Source organism: Emydura macquarii, unplaced genomic scaffold (assembly GCF_026122565.2).
Source record: "Emydura macquarii macquarii isolate MOO-44397 ecotype Brisbane River unplaced genomic scaffold, CSIRO-AGI_Emac_v2 contig_2676, whole genome shotgun sequence".
NCBI lineage: Eukaryota > Metazoa > Chordata > Testudines > Chelidae > Emydura > Emydura macquarii.
The window spans coordinates 32,194,443-32,217,275 of record NW_027132813.1 but is presented as its reverse complement, the minus strand read 5'-3'; the positions used below and the strand labels follow the sequence as shown (position 1 = coordinate 32,217,275).

The 22,833-nt window shown below is 39.2% G+C and overlaps 1 protein-coding gene across 3 annotated transcripts in view; it reads right to left on the bottom strand.

Moving 5' to 3' along the window:
• Nucleotides 1–22,833, bottom strand: part of SPTBN1 (spectrin beta, non-erythrocytic 1) — a 187,995-nt gene that overhangs the window by 90,433 nt on the left and 74,729 nt on the right. Inside the window, exon 1 of one of the 3 annotated variants that reach the window (XM_067565156.1) lies at nt 11,486–12,007. The exons of the other annotated variants lie outside the window; for them this stretch is intronic. Within the exon in view, the coding sequence (XP_067421257.1) occupies nt 11,486–11,594 (109 nt within the window). The 5' untranslated portion in view covers nt 11,595–12,007. Of the gene's footprint in view, nt 1–11,485; nt 12,008–22,833 lie in introns of those variants that run through there. 3 annotated transcript variants of the gene reach the window in all.

Here is a 22,833-nt window from a genome sequence, read left to right as displayed (position 1 = left end):
CCTCAGCTCCATACATTTGTGTAACTCCATTAGCTTCAAAGAAGCTACCCCCAGTTTACACACAGAACCAACTTCTCAGCTATTGTATCACCTGACTCCTAACAATCTCCCTGCAATAATCCTAGGCTTTAGTCTACTTAAACATTTTTATGTAACACAGCACTTTCCTGCAAAAAACCTGTAGCCAGGATTTTGTTTTGTTTGGCAGATGATCTGCAGAGAAATTCAATCTCTGTATAACACTGATATATTGAATTTTATATCATGCTGTTAAACTTCTGTAGACCTAGGCGTCTCCCTCTTTTATGACTAGGATGCAATTTTAAAGCAAATAACCTCCATACCGTGCTGTTTGCGTGTATATTTACAGCATCTCATTCGTATGTAATCCTCCTTCCAGCTGAACTTCTATCTACTCCTCTTTGTAACTGAACCCTGAAGTGTTCTCATTTTCACTCTATTAAAAACCAAATTCATTAGAAACCTTTGCCTTGCCATTTTTACAGGTGCGTATGACCCAGATACACCTTTCGGAAAAAGGTGTTTGGAGTCTTTCTGGCTAGAGAATGATTAATACAATTCCGTGAAATACCATAGCATTGTATTTTTTGTGTTTGCAGTTAAAGGGCATGTGCAAAACAGGCAAATAACAGATCACGTTTAGGGGGCGGACAGACAGATGGACGAACATAGAGCCTAATACACAATCCTGCACCATTCTTTAGTAAAAATATAATTTATTCTGCCAAATAACAATTACATAATGAAGTCTATGAAATTTAAGTTTGTCTTGCAATAGCTGCTGTGTCTGGGTTCTTTGTTGATTTCCATCTCATGTTTTCTATGAATAAAACAAATGTAAGTGAACATTGAATTATCTGGATTTCCAGTCACATCATTTTAGGATTAAAAGGCAACTCACTTATCCCAGGTCTTTCACAAGACCTTTTAAAAGCAATTAATGCAGCCTCTAGACTGTGCCATCGTTACAGTTTAAATGTACTGTCCCCCTTAAAACTGAAGGGCCTTTTAGTTTAGTTTTGTTTTTTTGTTACGAGAAATACAGTGGGGCATTCAGCATATCTATGGAGCCTGGTTAATATTAGTTTGGCTACAGTAGTTTTCTTTCACAAAGGACGCGCTCAGCTCGGGATACCCTAGTTCCAACAGCGACTGTACAGGGTCCTTTGTGTTAACGAGAATACTCACTGCCATCGTGACCTTAGATTCTACATCAAAAGTCACAAGCATGAGTGATCATTATCCATCTTGTATTCTCTCAGCAGAGAGAAACAGAAGAGTTCTGGTGTGCACGTCTTCAGCAGCCCTGAACATTTTTAGATTGTCCTAGAATGTCATTTTTAATGACACTTAGTATGAGTTTGGAGGGTGTCAGAAGAGGGAAATAACACTGGGCACAGACACTAACTACATTCACTACATGCTCACACATGTATTGTTAACTGTACAGTTAAACTGGAGAAAATTTAAGACTCCTCAAACACCTGCACTCTCATTCAAGTGGACAGGAGACAGAGTGCTCTCTGTGCTTTTACATGCTATTTCATGATTTCCTTCTTGCTGTAATGAATTTAGAACTTGTTAACAATAGGGGATTAGTGGTAATGCAGAGTAATCCACAGGTTTCTAATTTGGTCTAATAACGGCCTTTAACCCTGACCTTGAGAAGGACTAACCAACTTCAGAGCTTTTCACCTCAGACCCATTTAATAACCTTGTCACTTTAGAGTCAATAAGCCAGTTAGCTGGAACAATGATGCTCTGGTATGGATTGTTACCTGGCAGCCCCTTAAATTAAATCCCAAAAATATTCCAGCTCCATCTTGCTTGAAGTACAAAGTAGATTCTGAACCACCCTCTTCTCCAATTCTTTTCTTCCATCATTTCCCTCACACCCGCTTCTATACACTTAGAGAAGGTGATCCTACTTTTTTGTTAAATAACTTTCTGAAAGCTGTTTAATCAGTACACAGGGACTGTTCATTTTCACAGGGGAAAATATGTCAATACCATGCACTGATATTGAATAACCAATACTTTTCAATTCAATTTAAAGAGGAACAAAACAGTTCAGAGGCACTAACAATTGAATACCTGTGCGCTGCCTTGGCTTGGACCAGCAGCAGGAAAAAGGTACTACATCTTCATATGTTATATCAGTTTCTGAACAGCTGTGGTACATCTTATTAAATGTAATATGATGTTCTGCACTAAAATATAAGAGGAGAGCAGTTCAATACAGGAAACATGTCTCCTGTGAATCATGCTGCAAATCTGTAATTTCTTCTTCTCCCAACACTCTCCAGATCCTTAATTTGGACAGATTTTCATTGTTTAGGGTACAAGTTTAATAGTCAAGTGAGGGATGGAGAAAATAAAGGAAAAAGCATTAAATGAATTTAAAAGAAAGAAATCAGAAGAGAAATCACATGATGGTTTGCCTCTGTCTACCACTACCGTCATCTGTATGTGGTCTACTTAAGAGTTCATTCCTGCTTCCACTCAAGTCAGTGTTAATTGTACAATTGTCTTGAGTGGGAGCATGATACAGCCCTGAGATAAAAACCTGTTTGGAACAAAAAACATCTTCCTATATCCCTTTAAATTGCCTAGCTGACTTTTGGATTCTCCATCAAATTTAGTTCAATTAAATTATCACACTATAATATACAAAGGGCCAGCTCCTCTTCAGCTGTAGTAAATCAGTATAGTTCTATTGAAGTCAACAGAGCTATCCAGGCTGATACCAGCCAAAGACATTGTGCACACGCTTTTTCTGCTGTAACCTATGGAACAGGAGGGCCTGGCCCAAACCGATTTAAATCAATGGAAATTCAATTCAATGCCACTGGCTCAAACCCCTGGTGCTCAAAGTCTTGCTTATGGTTATGTATGAAACACATTCTGTTTTTCAGAGCCCCATTTACTCCAAAAGCACAGGACCACCAAATCTGAACCAGAATGGCCTTTCCGCAGAAGAATGTTCCAGAGCCTAAGCTAACATTTTTTTTAAAATTAAGTTTCTAGCCCTCACAGTTAAAAGCAAATATTCCAAATATTAATCAAACACAAACTGATGAGAACAATCTGCCAAAACTTTGAAATGACAGCTCTAATTGTTGTGAATTTTCCCAGTTACCTCAATGGTGTGTTAACTTGAATTTAAAGACAATTTAATGTCTTCATTTTAAACTAGTCCATGGTCAAACATTTGAGCAGAAATACCCCACAAATGTGTATATATCACAGTCTTAAACTGCTTCCCACATCTTCTCAGGTGCCTAAAACCGTTAAAAATTATCTCCCCCCCCCCCCCCCCCAGCCTTCCCTGGATGATTTCTCTGACAGAGTTACACTGATTTTCCAAAAAACCCCTGCGGTACATTGAAAATTAAAGATATGGGGTAAGAGTTAATTTAATTTAATATCAAATTCAATACCACAAGGAATACTGCATTGATAAGTGTTCACTATCATACTGCATTCATTAAAAACTTCCACTTCTTAATTCATATGAAGCTGCCACATTAGTCCTAGCCTGCAGCATTGGAGTGCCTCAGAATCCAGATCCCTTGCTGCAGAAGTCAGGAGAGCAAATACACATAGCCTTGTCTCTGTGCTACTCTACAACTTCTATAACGTAACTGCAACTGAAATCTTTCATTTCGAGCAAAAGCCAATAACTTGTAAGGCAGGTATGAGCCACTTTGTATCATTGTGCTTCTCTGCTTCAGTTTTAAGTCACACACCTTGGTGCAAAACTGACAAGAGGAGGCATAAGAATACAAGGACTGTTTAAATTTCACCAGCTAATTTTAAGAACGGACAAGAATCCAGCACAAGTCTCAGCAGGTGTTTTGCTGGGGAGTCAGCTTTAATGAAGAACTTGGATGCTCTAATTACAACCCACAGCACATCATTTCCTCCAAATTAAATCCCCAAATTAGACACTCAACTAAGGCTTTGTCTAATACTAGCATTTTTGTCAGTAAAACTTTTTTTCACACCTCTGACTGACATAAGTTTCACTGACCAAAGCACCAGCGTGGACAGAACTATGTTGGCGGGAGGTGCTCTCCCACCGACAAAGCTACTGCTGCTCGTTGGGGGTGGTTTAATTATGCCGGGGGAGGGCTCTTTCTCCTCAGCATACAGCAGCTACCTGAGAGACCTTTCAGCAGCACAGCCGTGCTGCTCTAAGGTCTGCAGTGTAGACACAGCCTAAGTAACAGGTTTGTTTTTTAAAGCCTCTTCTTTCAACAGCTGTACATAAGTGAATATTTCTAATAAATTTCTAAACATAGGAGACTTACAACAATATTCAATTATCAGCTTCTGAACCTTCTGAAACAACCACACCTGAACAAATTTAGCGTTTAAATGTGTTTGCAGCATTTTTTTTTTAAATGGAAGAGAATCAAGATTCTCAAAGAAATAAATACTCAAACCACATCGTTAGAGCAGATTTAACTAAGCATTTGGGAATCCACAAACCATTTCTATCCATCTTGCTGTACAACTTGTGTTAGCATGTTCACTGAAGACTAAGGATCAAACCATCCCCTCACATACATTGACATTGGTGGGTTGCAGAGAATGTAGATATGGGCAGAATTTTGCCACAGAGAATGAATATATTTGCAATTCAAATTGGGCCTACATTAAAATCGCGTGATATTTTATTGAAATGAATTTCACCTCCTACCCTTTTGCCTCACCTCTAGTAACAATTAGCATAACAATAAGGACTGGTAGCTAGGTTAGTCTACTCTACATATAGTAGGGGGTCCATTAGTAATCACTGGCTCTAGCTATGCAGACAATTGCTACTGAGCTACTGTAAAATTATTTAAAACTGAATCCATGCAGCAGAAGAGACATTTCTCTCAATTAGGTTTGTCTAATGGTACATCCACACTGCAATAAAAGACACAGAGACACAGCTGCAGCTGGCCTGGGTCACCTGACTCAGGCTTGGGCTGCAGGTCTACAAAACTGTGCTGTAGACGTCCATGCTTGGGCTGGAGCCCGTGCTTGGAGATCTGTGAGGTCTCAGAGGCCGGGCTCTAGTCCGATGCCGAACATCTACACTGCAATTTTATAGCCCCACAGTCTGAGCCCCGCAAGACTGAATCAGCTGACCTGGGGCAGCCATGGGTCTTTTATTGCAGTGCAGACATACCCTATTAGGGGCTAACCCTGCCCTTTCTCCCACATCTTCAGAGGGTCCTGGTTGTAGCAGAATGCTGTGTTATTGCATTGCCTAGGGGTGGGGCAGAATCTGAAAAACCTCACACAAGGATTCCATAAACTTTGAGAAGTTTGCTCAGCTCCATGACGCTTCCTAGCGTGGACATGGAGGGGATTTGGGGATGAGGCCAATGTATCAACAAGTACATTGATCCATCAGCCCTCTACTCTCACATAACGGGGTCAGGAGAAAAAGTCTAGAGAACGTGGAGCAGCTTTGCTACTGTTCCATGGTCCGGATGGAACCAAAAATCTACCCATATAATGGCCCCATCATAATATTATCTGAGGGCCCTCGATTTTTTAAAAATAGAAACAATATTTCTCTCTTCTTTCCTACCAACCATGAACCCCACACCAGGGCTGGATTTAGGGGCAGGCAACCACCTAGGATGCCGGGCTCGGTGTGTTGTTTCTGTTGTTTAGTGACAAAAGGGAAAATAGAATGTTTGAAGTAAAATGTTTCAGGTATTCCATATGTGGATTCATTTTTCACTAACCTCCTAGAATGTTCTGGACCTTTGTGGAATTTCGTGGAACCTTCCTGACTTTTTGAGAACAACATTTTCATTGAACCTCCTAGGATGATGTCAGCCATGCCTCGCCAGTACATAACGGGTGGGGCATTGCCAGTCAGTCAGACTGACGAGAGACTGACATCACTAGCTATTTTATCACTTGACAATGACATTGGCCAGTCTTTGGATCGTTTGAACTAAAGGACTAGGGTTAACATTCTAAGGCTGTCACCTGCTGTAACACTATTTAATACTGTTCAATCCAATGTTGGTGCACAGTTCAATCTCTCAATGTTAGTACATTTCATTTATTCTTAAAATTAAAAAAAGTTTCTATAAGCTGAGGAAGCAAATTTTTTATTAGCTTATATATGGCATGAATAAATATATATTTACAGATCTTAGCATGCAAATTTATCATCTTATATGACAGAAATAAATCATACATGCAAATCGTGCATTTAAGTTGTGAAATGGGATACAAATCCAATAAAAAATATAGTATTCAAAAGTTTAACAAATGGGGGAGGGGTGCCATTTGGTCTAGGGTCGGCCCTGTCCCCACCCCAACCAAACCTGACTACTTTGGCTTGGTGCAGGTGTTCAGATTCAAATTAAAGCAGTTATATTGAAGGGTATTGCTATCAGGTTAAGGTTTGTTGCCCAGAGCACACATCACAGTCAAATGACCATAGTTCACTGTTATAGTGCAATATAGTCAAATTTACTCTTCTGATACAGTGTTTACGGAAGAGGACTAAACTGACCCTACCACATTTGCTTGTATCCCTCCCTGCCTACTTAAAGTATATTTTCTCACTTTGACTTTTTCCTCACTAAAAACAATTTTTTACAAAAAGTTATAAATTTAGCCCAAGATGAAATTTCACTATATATTTCTCCATAAATGATTCTCGATCATCCTCACTACAGAAAATCTACTGAAAGACTCAGCCCAAAGAAAAAACTATCACCTTCCACTTCACTATTTTGAAGGCTCCTCTCAACCTCACTTCATGAGAGGCTAGTGAGTATGTCCTGCTTTGCCCTAAATCGTGGGTGCCCACATCTGAGAATAGATTCATTGATTCCAAGGCCAGAAGGGACCATTGTGATCTAGTCTGACCTCCTGTGTAACACAGGCCATAGAACTTCCCCAAAATGACTCCTAGAGCATATTTTTACTTATACACTGGAATCAAGTCACCCTTAACCTCTCTTTATTAAGCTAAAGAGATTGAGCTCCTGGAGTTGAACACTATAAAACATATTTTCTAATTCTTTAATCAGTCTCATGGCTCTTCTCTGAGCCCTCTCCAATTTATCAACAGCCTTCTTGAATTGGGGACACCAGAAATAGACACAGTATTCCAACAGTGGTCACACCAATAACCTCTCTACCCCAACTTGAGATCCCCGTTTATGCATCCAAGGACTGCATTGGCCCTTTTGGCTGGAGCTGGGAGCTCGCGTTCAACAGATTACTCACTGCAACCCCCAAATCTTTTTCAGAGTCACTGCTTCCCAGGATAGTTTCCCACCCTGTAAGTATGCACCACATTTTTATTCCTAGATGTATACCTCTATATCTAGTGATATTAAAATGCATATTGTTTGCTTGCACCCAGTTTACCAGGTGATCCAGATTGCTCTGTACAGCCTGGAATGACACCAGTAATTACACTGCAGAAATTGATAAACGCACAGTGCTACAAATTCTGGAAACTTTAATAAATGCTACTTAGTTCTGTTGACTAAATGGGAATGAATTTAAGGATGCACTGTAGTGATGATGGCTGCCTCCTCTCTCATCAAAGATTGCCTTCTCACAGCACTGAAATTACTAGGTATTCATTGAGGATCTTAATGAAGATGCAAAAAATCTATTTCAAGGTATGCATCAGTGCCACATTAACATCTTGATGTCAGCTCCTTCATGGCCATTAAGTTTATCAGTAGGATCCAGCAGTGTTAGTGCAGTAAAGATCTTCAGTTAATAATTATAGCTTATTTGTATGAGGTTTATTAAAGTGAAATGAACTTACACAAGAGTCCTCATCAGCCTCTTCACCTGCATTTACATTCCCACCGAAACAGTGGTGGTGATGACTCAGGGTATGTCTACGCTGCAGGTGTTGCATCGGGCTCCACGGATCGAGGCAGCGGGATCGATTGAGCGGGAAGTGGAGACCCGCACAACTGATCCAAGAAATGCTCTCTGCAGTAAATCCACACACCCTGCCCTCCCTGAAAAGAGTAACGCTGCGTCGACCAGAGGGCGTCTCCTGCAGTGCAGCCGCGGCAGTAAGTGAAAGTTAGTAAGTCGACGGGACATATGCAAGTTTCAGTAAGTAGCTTGCGTATCTCCTGTCGACACCGCCGGCAGTGTAGACCAGGCCTAAGTAACTCTAAATCTACGGCAGATGACCTAGCCTTCCTTATGCATCTGTAGAGGAACACGGTGGGTGAGACAGTGTCTTTTATTAGACGAACTTCTGTTGGTGAGAGAGACAAGCTTTTGAACCAGACAGAGCTTTTCTTCTTTTTCAGGTCAGAAGAAGAGTTCTTTTGCTCGAGTATTGCTCGAAAGCTTGTCTCTCTCACCAACAGAAGCTATCTAATAAAAGATATTACCTCACCAACCTTGTGTCTCTAATATCCTGGGATTGACACAGCTACAACTATACTGCATACGTTATGTACCTGTAGTTCTTTTCATGTGTAATGCCATCTGTAACATTAGCACCAGTTTGACACGGTTTCTCTTCTGGTTAGCATCCTTTCACAAACAAGGGATAGGGTTATTTGCTCTCAGTGTGTGCCTATTGGTAGAAATGGCATGCAGAGATGGTGTGTGAAAGCAATTACTTGGAGTGAGAGTTCAACATTATCCTTTCTGTATCTAAAGATACTACCTCAACGAATATAAGATTTCAAAAGAGAATGAGATGTGTGTGGGGGAGGGGGGGCAATTTATATCTCTTCAGCCTCATCAACAAGTTCATCAACAGAATCTTTTAATACTCAGCACAGAGCCACCTCTTTGCATTTAAAAGAGGTAGATTACAGAGGTATGCATATGTCATTTGGGTTCTTAGGATAGGTTCAGGCTGCCTCCTGGCTCCTTTTCTCTTCTCCTGTGACAATTCAGTTCCAGCTACACTTGCCTCCTTTTTATGAAGCAAGGTCAAAGAAAGAGCCATCCTCACCTCTATATGTATCTGAAGCTTTGTGCTATGCCTGGATACTCTGTTTAATCTACTTGAGTGTTTCCTACAGGAGAAGCGTAGCGTACACTAGATTTGAACAGAGCCTTGCCCAGGCTTAGTGCAGAGGTGCAGATCCATGGCAAAAAATAAAACCCCTTAGGATTATGAAAAATAGTGGGGCGGGTTCAGTGTTGGAGAGAGGTCAATGGAATTTACGTTATTTCCTTCTGTATTTATTATAGGATCTCTAGCATAGTATCACTTCTCTCACCAGCACAGTGAGTCACAGAGCTATAAATGTGGGAAACCAAGAATAAAACACAAAATAAAGCAAAAAACTTCAATGGTGCTTTTCCACAGAGCTTGCAAGACGTGCAGGGTGCAACCAAGGTCATCATTATTTGCTTATGCGCCCTCTGTGATGGGAAAGAACAAATGTAATGAAAATGTAATTTACAAATATTATACTTCTTCAGCTCATCATTGCTGGTCCTGGAAGCATAAGCATTGCCAAACTAAGCAACTTCCAGTGCAGAAAATCCACAATATTTTGAACTGAGTATATTATTTATAGCCAGCTTAAAGGACAAAGGTCACTTTAGCATTTTACATCAACTGCAAAATGAAGACTTTTAAACATGTTCCAAACAAAGAGCTTTCAAGTCTGAGGAAAGATCACCACAGAGTCAGCAGAACTAAATTGCTCCTTTTGCAACACACAGTATTTGGTGTTATTGTTTGGCATTTCATGGAGTATTTAGTGCATAATTTCAGACATTTCCTGTAGTTAAGTCCCACCCTGAACAAGATCGCTGTCAGCACTGTTTTTTCAAGCAAGCCTCCCCTCTCTGCCTTGGGAATAAACAGCCTTTTGTTATGGGTAGTCCTGCTGTGAAGCTCCTCCCTACACCTTCTGAAAAACTCTGGTTTTTAACTGTTGTCCATTCTTCAGAGGAAATTGCAGTAAAGAGACTGTTACAGTGACTTGATTTCTGAAGCCAGCACAGAAGTACTCTTTTGAAGGGAAAATACACTTTCTGTGCTTACACCACAAGCAGTCTGCTTGCCTGTTTCAAGGGGATGTAAACAGACATAAATTCCTGAAGTGGTGCAACTTAATATGATAAAACCAGTTTGTTAGGACATCTAACTTAACCAGAAAAGAAAGAGGCAGGAGTCAGTATATTTTTCTATGCCACAAATTCAACTTGCTCTTTTTTAAAGTAAGTACTCAGTGTATGATCTGACAGATGTGTAAGCTAAAGATTTTAACATATTCACTCATGTGTAAATTTGGAGCCTTGATTTTTCATGCTCTGCCTAAGGAATGTCTAGTTTACCAATGTTTAAAATGTTGTCATTTTATCTGTTCAGATCTAATGTGCAGCCATTACTGTGAGCTAGTTTACAAAATAAACAAACTACTATGAATGAACTTTTTTTTCCTGTTTAAGCCAAATAAAATCATTCTTTGTGCTAAACACAGTTCTTCCTCTCTGGCAAGAACCACAGTACTACACTTGTGGCACTGAAGAGAGTAACATAAACATGTACAGTGGGGTTAAAATTCACTGCACTTGGACTGCTCTGGGAATATTTACTGAGTCACATGGATTTGAAAACTGAAGAGGATTTTGGTTTTGATTATGAATTCTTTTTGATTTTCAAACAGCAATATGTGAGTTTCATTCATCCCTAAGACATGCCAGACCCAGAAGAACATTGGAACTCGCAGTGTCATTTTTTTAAAAAGACGCTGAGCCTCATTCTGTTCTTTTACACTGATGATACTCTAGATTTCCACTGCCCCTGCAATGCTTTCTGTAGGACACAAGAGTATTTCTAGAAACAAATGTCAATTTCCCATTGTCATGCAAAACAGAAATTAAATAATAGACATTAAAATATACTCTTCTCCCTCTAAAAGTAAAATAAATAAATGGCAGAGAAGAATGGGATCATTGCAGTATGTCAGTGTTTCCTTATACTACAGATTCTGAAGTGTCACCATTTGAGCAAATTAATATACCTGTAAGAAAAGTGACCATTCTTGATTTGAAAATGTCAGGCTACATTTTACAAAAAGCTGCTGTATGGCAGGGATCCGAAGTAGCTCCTGCACTGCTAACTGCACCACAACTAAATTAAAATTCCATGATTAAACATCATATTCACAACTGTAATTTGCAGAGGGGTTTCGAACAAAAAGACCACTCCCTCACTGCTCCCCCACTTTTCTATTGTTCTAAATGACTGGGCCTGGGGTAGTCCTCTTATCACCTATGAAGCTGCTCGTGTCCACATACTGCGTGAGACCAAGGCACTCCCAGAGGAACAGAGGATTTACAGCATTTTTTAAAAGACTGCAAAACTATTTATTACAGCAGCACTCTTGGCCTCTGCGTGTTATAGAACCAGGCCAGCTCATGCTAGTATGTTTACAGGCATCATATCATAGCAACTGTTAAGAAAAAGGCACAGGCTTACCTTGTAACTGCTTGAATCTTCCCTCTAACTGATTATAGTTATATGGCACCTGAGCTGCATAACCCAGGGACAATGGCCCTGGCACACTGCTTGACTTTTGTAATTCCATTTAGAACTCAGTGTGGAACTGCAGCATAAAAACCCCACAGCTTTCTCCACCACACATCCAAGCAAATCCCTGCTTCCTCAGAAGGTTGGCCCCCGGCCCCAGTGAAAATGCTCTAGCTGAACCTTAAGTAAATAACAGCTTCAGTTCAAAATCCAGTAGTGTGGGTTGATGGTAAATTGCCCGTAGCGGATTCAAATTTAAACCACCAGGGTTTTTTTTTTCTCCCCCTACTCCATGGAACTCTCAGTGCTTGCAGTTGGTTTCAGTTGCTAACCTAACCCTAATGCAATTAAACCATAAAATAAAAGCAAGTTTCAGATTCAACCCCAAGTAAGAAAGCAGCATGGAGCCATCCAATGCCCTCCTTTGCAAAGCTTCCAGGAGCAACAGCAGCAGCACACACCTCCTCAGACCTTTCTGCTGGCTGGTTTGTAATATAATCAGTAGCCACTCACTGTGTATTTAGTGGTGATGTCATTTGATTAGCATAAAGCATTGTAGAGGAAAGGAAGGCTGTACCAAGGGCAAGGGGGTGGGGGTGCAGGGGAAGGGCTAAAAGGATCTTGAAACCTTGATTCAGCCAGCTTTTACAATCCAAAGCCCTCAATGGAACGTACAGTCCAAGCCCTTCAGTGAAAAGCTGAAAGCATGTATCTCCTCCTGGACTTTTTAAAAACATCTAGGCATACACTAGAGACAATGGTACCTTCCCAAACAAAGCTGGTGGAATTACAATCTTTTGTTAAGAGCCTCATGTAACGGAAAAGTCTCAGATTACTATCACATGAAAAGGAGAGCACTTGAAAAAGTAACGCACACGTACAAGAAGCACTCAGTCAGTATCTAGCACTGGGCAAAGGCAGCCTTTCAAAATATGGACGGTGCGAGGGACAAATGCCTTTGTAAAAATGCTTTTTAAACAATTCCTTTGAATTAATTTTAGTTTAGCAGATGCTAAACATGTTGATATCTCTTGAGTGTGTGTTTCTGCCTCCTCAATTATCTGTATGGTGGGTATTATTGTGAGACTAATGATTTTCCATGGTATGCACTCAGAGGAGAATACAGGGTGTGTGGGGTTTTTGGGGGTTTTTTTAATGTAAATGAAGATGCCTTGTCCCTCTCTGGGCCCTGACTGGAGCCTTTTAACACTGCCATAATATAAATGAATAATAGCAGCAGCAGCATGAGAATTATCAAAACTCAAATGATCTTCTATTATTAGACACTCTCCTTCAGTTTTTCTTCAGAAACCGCCTTCTCCCCAGCCTTCATCTTTCAATAATATACATTCACACAACTCAATTCCAGTTTCATGTGCCCAGTACACACTTGTTTGCCTGTTTTTAAAATAAATGCTGATAATGTTCACACAAGCATTTCCCTCTATTTCTTGCATTTCCAAATTCCTTTCCATCTGAGTCAATGCGCCGTTCCCCTCCCACTCCAATCCCTCGGTATTTCAAAATGTTGCCTTTGTTTGTCACTGCAGTTTCACCAGTTCTTAGTCATCCAGTAATTGTGAAGGCAATTTCTGTAGGAGAATCACAGTCTACCTCACAGACTGCTGCATCTCTACTCCTACTCCCAGCTATGTGCAAATTCAAGCAGTCATATCAGAGGTACCTGTGAACAAATGCACCAAGGGTCAGATCCTGAATGGTGCTGTATGCCCATTGACCACAAGAAGCAGGAGGGGATTCAGCATCTCCCAAGAGAAACTCAGGATGGGATTTCCAAAAGCCTCTAAGTCACATCACACCAAAATGGCACTGACAGGAGCAAAAGTGCCTTTAAGCGCTTGACTACACTTCAAAGTTTTACTGCTTTTTAACTATCCCAGCATAGATAAAACAGCAAAATGCCTTTAATGTACCTGCAGTTATACTGATATAAAATACTTATACCTTTGGTTGGCCAAAGGGAAATAGAGCTACCCTGGTTAAAGTGCCTCATATCAATATAGTTGCATCTATACTCAGGCTTTTACTACAGCAATTACACCAGTAAGAAAGATCACACACACCCTTGCTGATATAGTTATGCCTGTAAAACATTTTAAGTGTTGACCACACCTAAATCACTTAGATGCTTCTGAAAGTTCCACCCTCAATCTTCAGAGCGCCATGTGTGCTTGTGGCACTAACACTAGATTTGAATGGGACCGTTCAACATTATTAACTAACTAAATAATAGCTATGTAAACTAATCTAAGTGCAATCAAATCTCATGCTTTAAGGAATTGTTTGCAGGGGTCGGGGTAAGATTTTTCACCTCATTTGCAGCACTGCACAATGGCTGGGTGTAACTGTATGTACACATGTGGGTGTACCTATACGTTCAGTGGGAACAGAAAGGGTACAGGAAAGGCTGCACCTTCTTCTAAAGCATCAGGTAATGTCACTTGGGAGGCCGGATACTCTACTTAGGAGAACAAGGCTCTGATCCCAGTAGGGCAAATCCATGTTCCTACTAAAACCTTTCCCCGATAATCTTTGTACAACCAGCTGTCTCCAAAATGCACAGAAAGCAGCATGAAATCCACATAGTGCATTTGCAGCCCTCAAATCTCCAGTGCAGGGAAGGGAAATGCACCAAGCATACAAATTCCACAGCAGGGCCAAAATTAACAAGAATAATATTTGGAATCAAATTGGGGTAGGATGTGAAGATGTTCAGATATGGATCTGAGCTTTCCCAAAGGTCAAGAGGGAATATTTGCTGATTTTTTTTTTTTTTTTTTTTGTAATTTTCCTCCTATCATTAACCTTCTCACTGTAAAATCTGATCTATGTTATACTGATAGGAAAACCTTTTCCTATGACAGCAAGGCAAGTAATGCATACACCTGTGGGCATATCAACTCAGTTACAGCAGCCCCTCCCTTAGCTAAGTGTTGCTATGCAAGTCTAGATTGTAACACTACAGTAGACATGACTGATAAAAGAACAGGGATATACTTTAAAATGAAAAAATTATCTGAGTAACATCATTAAAAAAATAAACCATTAAAAACAAAATGTAAACTTAAACTCTGAAAAATCCCCTATGGGGCTGAATATTGAATTGGATATATTTGAGTTAATGAATAGCTTAAATCCTTGGAATACACCCCAAATTGCACTGAAAGAAAGGTTCTTTCTCAACTGTGCTGTTTAGTTTTTAAAAGAGGGAGATGTCTGCAATACACCAAATGGAATTGCTAAATTATTTTCTGTGATGAGCCCTGATGGCTTGTATTTATTCTGATGTTGGTAATAATGACTGTTCTGTTAATGTAAATGTTTTACACACTGCATTGTCTCTATTTGTTGAGGGGCAGGGAGGGTTTGTTTGGGTTTTGTATTTTTCTTAATAAAATAAAGAAAATGTTTAAATAAAAGGCTCAAATTAAGCATTTGTTTTCCAGACCAAATATGAATGTGAATTCCAATTGAATTTGGTTTTATATAATGCTCTTCACCACTATTCCAAACTATCTCAAAACCCGGCACAAAATACCAAACAGTACTGTAGAATGGCAGTAGCCACTCCTTAGTTATGATTGGAGCCAGCTTCCCATTAGGAACCTGGGGCCAGATTCTGGCCTATCCACTACAATGTGTTGCAGCACTGCCACAAATAGGGAGCAACTACAGCGGACACAGAGCAGTGCAGGCTTTACGCCACCCCACCCCACGAAGGGCATGCTGAGGATGGGAAGAAGCTTTGTGGTTGGCCAGTTTATCCTGTTGGGTTTTGTGTGTGTTGTGGAAAAATATATTGGTATGTATTTGGAGGTCTTCTTGTAGCTTGTTTTCTGTGAATTTGCCCTCACTGTAGTTGCCTCTAGCTTGCCATGTGGACAGCCTGACTGATCTTTGAGTGATAGATGTGACCATTTTCCATAATGATCACATCAGCTACTTTGGACGGCACTGATCACCAGGTGCTGCTAACTCAGCACTGAATTACAATTTTTGCTCTGCTGGGCCCACTGTACACATTTTTTAAAGGCTCCACATAACATTTTGGTGATAATGCAATGGAAAGAACAAAGCAAATGAGTTCTGTCTGTATTTCTGAAGCTCTATACCAGATGTACCATGACTTCTCACAAATGGGAATCCTGCCAGTTCCCATTTTTGCTCTAGTAGTATAAATCCTAATACGTTTGTTTGCTATTGACTCCAAAACTACGATAAACTTAGTATTGAGTTTACTGCTGTTACGTGGCCACGTTCTGAATTTATCAAGTCCATGTGCACCAAGCCCTGGGGATAGTTTTCATTTTTAGACTTTTCTTCAGTTGTTCATTTTAACAGACCAAGAAGCCTTAACAGTATTAATTATGTGAGATATTATGGAGAGGCACTCAAGCCATCTTAATTAAGGTTAAAGGTAACTTCTGAGTACAGGCCCAACTTTAACAAAACCAAAATCACATTGACCCGAAATTTCACATATCATAACTGGTTAATATTTTTGGAAAGCGTGGGACAAATCACATGCTGAGTTTCAGATATGTCAGGTTTTTTAAATGATGTCCATTTTTTACAGCTTTCCCTAGTACTCTTTTGGTTCAGCATCTCTCTGAAACAGATTTACCTACACAAAATTCCAACCAGTGGGGCCCTGGGCAATCGAGATGCTACAGGAGCACTCAAGGAAGCTAAGGCTATTGTGGAGAAATTAAATTAAATCTTTGCATCGGTCTTCACAGCAAAGGATGTGAGGGAGATTCCCAAACTTGAGCTATTCTTTTTAGGTGACAAATCTGAGGAACTGTCCCAGATTGAGGTGTCATTAGAGGAAGTTTTGGAACAAACTGATAAATTAAACAGTAATAAGTCACCAGGACCAGATGGTATTCACCCAAGAGTTCTGAGGAAACTCAAATGTGAAATTGCAGAACTACTAATTGTGGCATGTAACCTATCATTTAAATCAGCTTCTGTAGGATAGCTAAAGTGATGCTAATGTGATGCCAAAGGCTGCAGAAGCGATCCCAGCAATTACATTCCAGTATGCCTAACTTCATTACTATACTTTCAACTAATTTGCCTGGTACTGAACAGAATTATCATACACATAGACGAACACAATTTCTTGGGTGAAGAGTCAACATGGTTTTCGTAAAGGTAAATCGTGCCTCATCAATCTACTAGAATTCTTTGAGGGGATCAACAAGCATGTAGGCACGGGGGATCCGGTGGATATAGTGTACTTAGATTTTCAGAAAGCCTTTGATGAGGTCTCTCACCTAAGGCTCTTAATCAAAGTAAGATGTCATGAGGTAAGAGGGAAGATTCTCTCCTGGATCAGTAACTGGTTAAAAGATAGGAAACAAAGGGTAGGAATAAATGGTCAGTTTTCAAAATGGAGAGAGATAAATAGTGGTATCCCCCAAGGGTCTGTACTGGAACCAGTACTGTTCATAAATAACTTATTAATAAATTATCTGGAAAAAGGGGTAAACAGTGAGGTGGCAAAATTTGCAGATGATACAAAACTACTTGATATAGTGAAGTCCAAAGCAGACTGTGAAGCGTTACAAAGGGATCTCACAAAACTGGGTGACTGGCCAACAAAATGGCAGAGAAAATTCAATGCTGATAAATGCAAAATAATGCATATTGGAAAACATAATCCCAACTATACATATAAAACGATGGGATCTAATTAGCTGTTACCACTCAAGAAAGAGATCTTGAAGTCATTGTGGATAGTTCTCTGAAAACATCCACTCCACAGCAGTCAAAAAAAGCTAACAAAACATTAGGAATCATTAGGAAAGGGACAGATAATAAGACAGAAAATATCAGATTGCCTCTTTATAAATGCATGATATACCCACATCTTTAATACTGTATGCAGATCTGGTCACCCCATTTCAAAAAAGATATATCAGAATTGGAAAAAGTACAGAAAAGGGCAACAAAAATGATTAAAAGCTTCCATATGAGGAGAGATTAAGACTGGGACTTGGAAGACTTAAGACTTCATCTTGGAAAAGGGATGACTAAGGGGGATTAGATAGAGGTCTACAAAATCATGACTGGTGTGGATAAAATAAATAAGGAAATGTTATTTTCTCCTTCTCATAACACAAAAACTAGGGGTCACCAAATGAAATTAATAGGCAGCAGGTTTAAAACAAACAAAAGTAAGTATTTCTTCACACAATGCACAGTCAACCTGTGGAACTCCTTGCCAGAGGATGTTGTGAAGGCCAAGACTACAACAGGGTTCAAAAAAGAACTAGATACATTGATAGAGGATAGGTCCATCAATGGCTATTAGCCAGATGGGCAGGGACTGCTGTTTGCCAGAAGTTTGGAATAGGTTACAGGGGATGGATCACTTGATGATTACCTGTTCTGTTCACTCCCTCTGAAGCACCTGGCATTGGCCACTGTCGGAAGAATACTGGACTAGATGGACTAGAATACTGGGTTAGATGGACCATTGGTCTGACCCAGTATGGCCTTCTTATGTCCTTCTCCCATCGTATTTAACATGTAGTGGCTTCCATATAACTTTAAATATTTAAATAATAGCTATCACACAAACAACACATGTAGATGATTATCCATTTAACAATATACATACACAGTACAAAGCATGCGTTATATGCATGCATCAGTTGGATTCATGCTTTGTAAATTGCATATACCCTGACTCAAGCTTTATGACTAAAGCCTTATGGGAGACAAAAGGATCTGGTATGGTAATGATGAAAGGGTAGAAACAACATCTGGAGGCAGGAGACTATTTGGGACAGAATAGGATCTACCCCTGCATGGACTTCAAGGTCTTCCAGCGTCTTCAAGCAACTTGCAAGATCTTCACAGACAACTGTCACAGAGCAATTCCTAAACTTAAAAAACACCTAAGGACATCCCACTCAAAAAACGAGTTAAAGTTGAACAAATGTATCACTTTCTTCAGCCAAAAAACCCTTAAGAAAATTCTGTCATTTTCTCAAAAAACATAAAATTAGCAAATCTGGAAATTCTAAGTTAAGGTTCCACTTTATAACTCTCCTCCAACAAGCATTCAAAAAGCTGCATAATTTATATTATCAAAAAAAAAAAAACCCACCTTTAACTCTGCCTTTTAAGTGCCAGCTTGGGAACAACTTTAAACCACAAAACAATCATAACCATCCATCTTAAAAACAGTCATTCGGATTCAAATAAAATGTAAATTTTTTCTGTGGACACTTACGAGGTTAACCTGTGTGATAAATGGTTAAGGGGTAAAGGGTTCAGGAAAAAGTGTTCTAGTTTTACCTGTTCTTCAAAGACATTTATTTTTTTATTTTCTGTCACCCTGTGTTTAAAGCCAGAGAATACACAAGGTATTCTTAGCTATTTTAAAATAATAAAATAAATGCATTCTTTGCACTGCTGTGCTCTGAAACAAAGCAGTGAAATTATAACTCGGTGAAAGGCAATTATCTCTGTAGATGGAAGCAGTATGCAAGCTACAGCTTACAATAATTACAGACCTTCTAGTTAATCATCATCCCTGTCTTTCCTTTTTACTCATGTTTGCCCTTGTAAATTCTCTTGTTGGTAACTAACTAGAGAAAATCTGAAAGGTAAAAAAGGATGATTTATTAATCTAAAATGTCAAGTCACGTAACAGTTGCTACTCTCTCAAAAAGGGTAAAGGTTGAACACACCTATTTAGTGCAACAGCAAGAGCTAAAGACTTTGGGCCAGATTTTGCTCTCATTAAAACCGATGTAAATCCAGAATAACTCCACTGACTTTACTCAAATTATTCCAGGTTAAACCAGTACAAATGAGAGCAGAATCTAGCCCTGTGTACACAACAGTTACTCAGACAATAAGGAAGCAGTTGCTTTTGCCACAGATAAGGAAACTTGGAGTGCAGTATCTCAAAAATAACTGTGTGTGTTACATTTAACTATATATGTAACCTTAAAACTTTAATTCTCCAGTTAGCTGTTTCCCCTCCAATTTGTATCCAATACATTGCAGCAGGGAAGGAAGAATCAAACATACAATATCATAAAAAACATGCACTAACCTCAATTATCTCTCTCCTTCTGCAAATATAGTGTAACCAATAAATTCAGTTTACAAAGAAGCATGTCATTTTCATACATTTTTCCACAATTCCTTAGCTCCTAATCAGATGTATCAAAAGAAAATGAAATAAATATAATGACTCATTTGATCATGCAATTTCCATTTATGAGAAGCATTTCAGTTGAATCTAAGTGTTAGTTTTTGGTTTGCAGTTATTATAGGCCCATTCTCCCAGCTAGCTACCTTTAACCAGGGTTTGCTTTCTGTGGAGCTTTGAAGGTTTGGGGTTTTTTTTAATCCTCTTTGTGTCTGATCCTTCACTGTTGAAGTTGATGTAATTTTTGTCTTTGCCTTGGCAGGATCAAGCTCTCTACCTTTTATGTAAAACTTAAGCTAAGTATTATCCAGAAAGGGATTGTAGAAACATGAAAATGTAGAACATCAAATGTGCCTGTTGAATACTGCTACATTTGAAAAATCCTGCTGCACGTGTATTACTGATGCTATTCTAAAATTTAAGAAAAACACAGCTCCTAAAATCAAAACTTGGTTTCAAAGAGACACAGAGCTTTGATTTGTGAGAACCTATGATAATCCCTCTTTAAGTAGTTCTATTACTTGCTAGCTGTAGTCCAGGCTAGGACTCTCAAGATTTCCATACACCTTTTTTAATTAAAAACAAAAGACCTCAACCACCTTTCAACTTCTTGTCTTACTTTGTCCAGCGATTCTTTAATGAAAATTCAACCATGAGCAAATTTGCAGTTGATACTTAGGCCCACAATCTTACAAACACTTACACACATGCTTAAGTTTACAACCATGAGAAGTCAGGACTATTCATGGTGGTAAAGTTAAGCATTTAATGGTTGTAAAGGGTAAGAATTATGAATTATGCAGGCTCGAAGCCTACAATTGGAGGGGGAACAAACACAGGGGATCATAGAACCAAACTGTAAAATGATCTGGAGAGAGGAGAGCAGAGAGAGCTGCATACGAGAGATGAGATTTGGTACAATTAATAATCATAAACCATATCATACAGGAGAAGAAAAACAGCATAGATACAATAGGGGAGAAAACTAACAGAGCAGCCATACCAGTCACTATAAAACAAGTTACTTACTGTCTCCTTATTCCTGCAACAATCATATTTTTAGTTACTGCAAGGAAGGTGCGGGATGAGAGTTATGAGGGGAGAAGATCCATAAGAGGATCTATTTTAAGAACTAACCACAAGATAAAAAAGTCTGAGATCCACTAATGTAAAATATTAGAGGCCTCGGTCTCAATTTGAGCCGGTGCACAGCTTTATGGGCACAAATTCCTGCCTCCACTTTGAAGATGTGAACAATTGTGTGCCTCTAACACCAGCCCACAAGCAGAAGTGTTAGCATTTGCACCTTGGACGTCCATCGGCACTAAAAAGGAGGGGGAAAGAGCTCACTAAAAACCAGCAGTGTTTGCTTTCCCAGGGTTCCTGGAGGAATTTGCTTTGGTTTCAGTATGCCCAGTCTGGCACTCTCACAGCTTTGCTCTGAGTTTTAGATACAAATCATACTGACGCCTCAAAGTGAACCTGTAACTTTCACATGGTTTCAAAATGAAGTTGGGGCCAGAGCTACACAAAACATTTGAAAAACTTTTGACAAATCTGGTCTATCAATTTTCTAATGAAATATTACCTCACCCACCTTGTCCCTTTAATGAAATCAAGTCACTTGCACCTGGTTTCAGGTTTTCCTAAGAACAATTTGCACAGCTCCATGACCAGTGAAAGAATTGATGTTACCATTGTAGAAACTAGGATGACTGGGAAAGGGCAGCTAAATGAGTCACGGATGTTAAAAATACTGATGTTTTATACACCTAGTGAAATCCAGTTGTGTTTTTTTCTGAATTTTAATCACCTTCACTGTCAAATCAGGAAAGTAAGAAAATGTATCTGAAGTGTTAAGTGTCAATTATACTCAGCTTGCGGCCAAAGAAAAGTTTAGTTGTGCTGGTTTGCTTATCTCCTTTACATCAACAACCTTGGGTAAATACATACATAGTGAAACTCCATCAAAACCAATGCAGTTACATCAGGTATTTAATTTAGTTTACTATTTATTAGCACTTGTAAAAAAAATTTTCCCCCGTGATATTTTTGAATGAAAAATTTTCATCCATTTTTTTTCAGGGGAAATTTTTAAGTGAATTAAAATTTTTAGATTTGATTTCTGAAAACTGAAAAAAAAAATTAAACTTTTTGTTTTCCCCATTTCTTTCTTATTTGCTACTGAATTCAATAGAATGAATTATGTCTATGTTTCAATGATGGCTTTTTTCTTTCTTTTGCTTCTTTTCCTTTTTTACCCACTCAGTAATTTTCAAAATTTCCTCAACTTGTGCAATGTGATTTGTGAGCAGGTAAGTGAGAGTGTTTTATTTTTTCCATTTGCTGCTCAGTAACTTATAAAAGTTGGAGAAGATTTGAAACTGCTGTATGACCTGTTCCTCTCTTGCTCCTCAGTTCAAGCCCAGCTAAATTAGACTCTCCGAGATCATAATGTTCAATAGTTTTATTTTAATATATAATATTAAATATTTAATTTTTCATGTAAGGCAGGAAAAGTTGTGCTTTGCTATAGCATAGTCACGTCAGGCATAGAATCATAGAAGTGTAGGATTGGAAGGGACCTCAAGAGGTCTTGTAGTCCAGTCCTCTGCACTCAAGGCAGGACCAAGTATTATCTTCTAGACCATCCCTGATAGATGTCTGTCCAACCTGCTCTTAAAAATCTCCAATGATGGAGATTCCACAACCTCCCTAGGCAATTTATTCCAGTGTTTTAACGATTCTGACAGTTAGGAAGTTTTTCCTAATGTCCAACCTAAACTGCCCTTGCTGCAATTTAACCCCATTGCCTCTTGTTCTATCCTCAGAGCTTAATGAGAACAAATTTCCTCCCTCCTCCTTGTAACAATCTTTTATGTACTTGAAAACTGTTATCATGTCCCCCCTCAGTCTTCTCTTCTCCAGACTAAACAAACCCAATTTTTTTCAATCTTCCCTTAGAAGTCATGTTTTCTAGACCTTTAATAATTTCTGTTGCTCTTCTCTGTACTTTTTCCAATTTGTCCGCATCTTTCCTGAAATGTGGCACCCAGAACTGGACATTATACTCCAGCTGAGACCTAATTAAAGCAGAGTA